The following is a 3,075-nucleotide window of genomic DNA, read 5'->3' as shown; positions in this document are numbered from 1 at the left end:
CAGCAGCAGCTGCAGCCATAACAGCAGCAGCTGCAGCTTTGAGTTTAGGTGTCCGTATCTTATCCTTTGAACCTTGGGTACCAGGGGCAACACTCAAGTTACGCCACTTATCCTATAGAGTGAGTGAAACCCGGACAATTAAAGATTCTTGACCATTCAGTTACCAAGTAAAAGACAACAGGAGCAAGACAGTGTGGATAGTCGATCCTAAAGTAGTGAAAGAGATGAAAGGCAGTGTTGCCCTTTGCACATAAAATTCCAGTTAACCTGTGATTGCTCTAGGCCTAGGTTCAACATGGTGTGACATTTGAAACAACCATATAGCATCCATAAGGTTTCCCCCTAAATTTTCAGGCACCAGAGACGACTATTGACCATTACAGGTGAAAAGTTGAGTAAAACCGACCATCAGCATTAACAGAACTCAGCAGCCTTAAACATTAGTGTATCACTATTTCAAGCCTGATTGACATCTAAGACAGAACAGGTAGTTTTTTGTGCCATCATAATTAATGTCATATTCTGCCACTAACGTTTTCTAATGAAACAAATTATGTCATTTTCAGTAAAAGCACGAGTTCGTCTCCAAGGAGCACAAAATTATTTAGCTGAAATCAAGCATATGGAAACAGAAGACACAACCGAAGTCACTATTTGAGCCTCATATGAATACTACAGCGAAAACACCATCTATCAGCGTCAATTTGTCTAAGAAGAACCACACTAGAAACCCAACTGCTCAAAAGGGAAACGACTTGCAACAGTAAATTTCCTTTTTATAGAGAAAATTTGTTAGGAAGCAACAAAAGCATCTACATCATCCTTGCCACTGCTCAAGCAACTAAACGAGGCACAAGATGAGGAATGTCGGTGCTTAATACGTCGATCTCCTAAGCGCAGAAGCATCATAATGCACAATCATGATTGGAGAAAGAGCGAATGTGAACCATCAAACTCTCGTACAACAAGATTAGCAGCTTTATCCCAGAATTCACAATCCCTAGGCACTAGGGAATTCGATTTTCCTGCCTGAAAATTCTCTCCAGGTAATTTCAGAAACCAAATCAAACACAAAACTCCTGAACTCAATCCCACATGATCAAAACACGAACCATCAATCAACCAGTGTGCCTCAAAGTCGATACCTAGGATTCCTCCGTTCGTAACCCTCGGCTGAAGAAATCAACAACAGCGGCAAAAAAGAAACGAACGAAGACAAAAAAAAAAAGGTAAAACACCTTGAGGTCGATGTTGGAACGATGGGTGAGCTGAGCGGCGAAATCGGGATCCCGGAGAATGTTCTTCCACTTTCCGGGACCGTGCTTGGCAACTCCGGCAAGCAACGCTTCCTCCTCCTCCGGTGTCCATTTTTGCTTCTGATTTCCCATTCTACCCTTGCGTCTCTGTCTTTGTCGCTCTCTCTGCGTCTGTATATTATATCGGGGATGAAGAAACGTTTTCGCTGCCGCCGTCCTTTTAGTGTATTAATAGTTGGGGTTGTACATGCAATTTTACAACTTAAGTGAACATTATGAAACACTTGAGAAGTTATTGGCTAACAATACAAAAGAAAGAAAGATATAAGGTTAAATTAGTATTTAATAACAGTTAAGGGATCCGATTCGAATTTATCTCAAGATTATGTAGCACGCCAAGCGCAAGCGGCATAAGAAAAATGGGAATCGTGTGAGAACGAGTCTCAACGATGAACTAATAAAGAAGAATTTTCTATGAACCCTAAAAACATTCCAAGCTCCACCAAGCACTAACCCTAAACCCTACAAGAAGACTTTTTTTTTCCTTCTCCAATGGCGGCGAACCAAAGCTCGGACCATGAATCCGATCAAAGTATGCGCCTTTACAACCCTTACCAGAACTACGAGCTCCCTGCCAAAGCACAGTACCTCTACAAGCTTCCTACTTCGCCGGAGTTCCTCTTCACCGAGGAGTCTCTCCGTCAGCGACGATCCTGGGGCGAGAATCTCACGTTCTACACCGGTACGGGTTACCTCGGCGGCTCCATCGCCGGCGCTTCCGCCGGATTGTATTCCGCCGTCAGGAACTTCGAATCCGGCGACACGACTAAGCTGAAAATCAACAGGGTTCTTAACTCCTCGGGTCAATCGGGCCGCGCTTGGGGTAATCGTGTAGGTATTATCGGGCTGATCTACGCCGGGATAGAGAGCGGTGTTGTGGCGGCGACGGATAGGGACGATGTGTGGACGAGCGTTGTGGCGGGGCTGGGGACCGGAGCGGCCTACAAGGCAGCGCGCGGGGTGAGGTCTGCGGCGGTGGCCGGTGCTCTGGGCGGATTAGCGGCGGCGGCGGCGGTGGCGGGGAAGCAAGCATTGAAGCGGTATGTGCCCATATGAACGGAGGCGGCGAAAGTGAGTCTAATTCCGAGATTTGCTGTTGTTTCGAAAGTTTTGTTGGGGAGATTGAGAAATCTGAAGGGCATCTCTCTCTATGTCGGAGTAGAATCATAAAAAAATGAAAGCTTTGTGGTTTCGAGGAGCGTAAGTTGAGATGAGATGCCATAAGGATTGACGAAATAAGTTGATACTCTATATAATGATAAAAGGTTGGTCTGTGTGTAGATTGTTGCCATCATCATATTGGTTGCTTGTATTAGGTTAACTTAACTTCCCTTTTTCCACATCCATAACATGGTTTGCTCATCTAGTGATGTCCGATATTTGATGGATTCCGTTGTCGTTTTCACTGGATCTCGACAGCTCTTCGAGTTCTTTGTTACCTATTCCGGGTTCTCCCTCGGACTTTGGCTCTCAGATCATTGTGCTACTAGGTAATGTTTGCTGTAGGACTTATCCGTTTCCTCTGAATCGGATGCATAAACGAGCTCGCCGCCCAGTTCGGTTAGCTGGAAAAAATATGAGGGTAAACTTCACAAATACCCTGTTCGTGTCGCATGAATTTCTCGCCTACCCCACCAAAAAAAAAAAAATTTGCGACCTTATTACGACTATATATAACTGATATACAACTAAAATAAGAGTAGTTTTTTGGGGTATATCTGTTGTATATTAGTTATATATTAGTCGTAATAAGGTCGTA

The 3,075-nt window shown here is 44.4% G+C and overlaps 2 protein-coding genes across 3 annotated transcripts in view; one reads left to right on the top strand and one right to left on the bottom strand.

Moving 5' to 3' along the window:
* The window catches only part of LOC104808049 (telomere repeat-binding factor 4-like), a 3,843-nt gene extending 2,383 nt beyond the window's left edge, over positions 1 to 1,460 (bottom strand). For both annotated transcript variants that reach the window (XM_010533561.2, XM_010533562.2), the window contains exons 1-2: positions 1,239 to 1,460; positions 15 to 112 (exon numbers count right to left, since the gene is read on the bottom strand). In XM_010533561.2, the coding sequence (XP_010531863.1) occupies positions 15 to 112; positions 1,239 to 1,388 (248 nt within the window). In that variant the 5' untranslated portion in view covers positions 1,389 to 1,460. The remainder of the gene's footprint in view (positions 1 to 14; positions 113 to 1,238) is intronic.
* Positions 1,461 to 1,638: 178 nt separating this feature from the next.
* Positions 1,639 to 2,682, top strand: LOC104808048 (mitochondrial import inner membrane translocase subunit TIM23-1). Its single transcript, XM_010533560.2, has one exon. It carries the CDS (start codon positions 1,809 to 1,811, stop codon positions 2,370 to 2,372), a length of 564 nt encoding a protein of 187 aa, XP_010531862.1. The 5' UTR covers positions 1,639 to 1,808; the 3' UTR covers positions 2,373 to 2,682.
* Positions 2,683 to 3,075: the final 393 nt, after the last annotated feature.

The sequence above is a fragment of the Tarenaya hassleriana genome, unplaced genomic scaffold (genome assembly GCF_000463585.1).
Source record: "Tarenaya hassleriana unplaced genomic scaffold, ASM46358v1 Cleome14, whole genome shotgun sequence".
In the NCBI taxonomy this organism is placed as follows: Eukaryota; Viridiplantae; Streptophyta; class Magnoliopsida; order Brassicales; family Cleomaceae; genus Tarenaya; species Tarenaya hassleriana.
Note: the sequence above shows the minus strand (reverse complement) of the source record. Positions and strands in the feature narration are given on the sequence as shown.

What these genes read in the sequence shown, in the direction of transcription:
- LOC104808048 (XM_010533560.2), top strand. Translation starts at nt 1,809, where the DNA reads ATGGCGGCGAACCAAAGCTCGGACCATGAATCCGATCAAAGTATGCGC.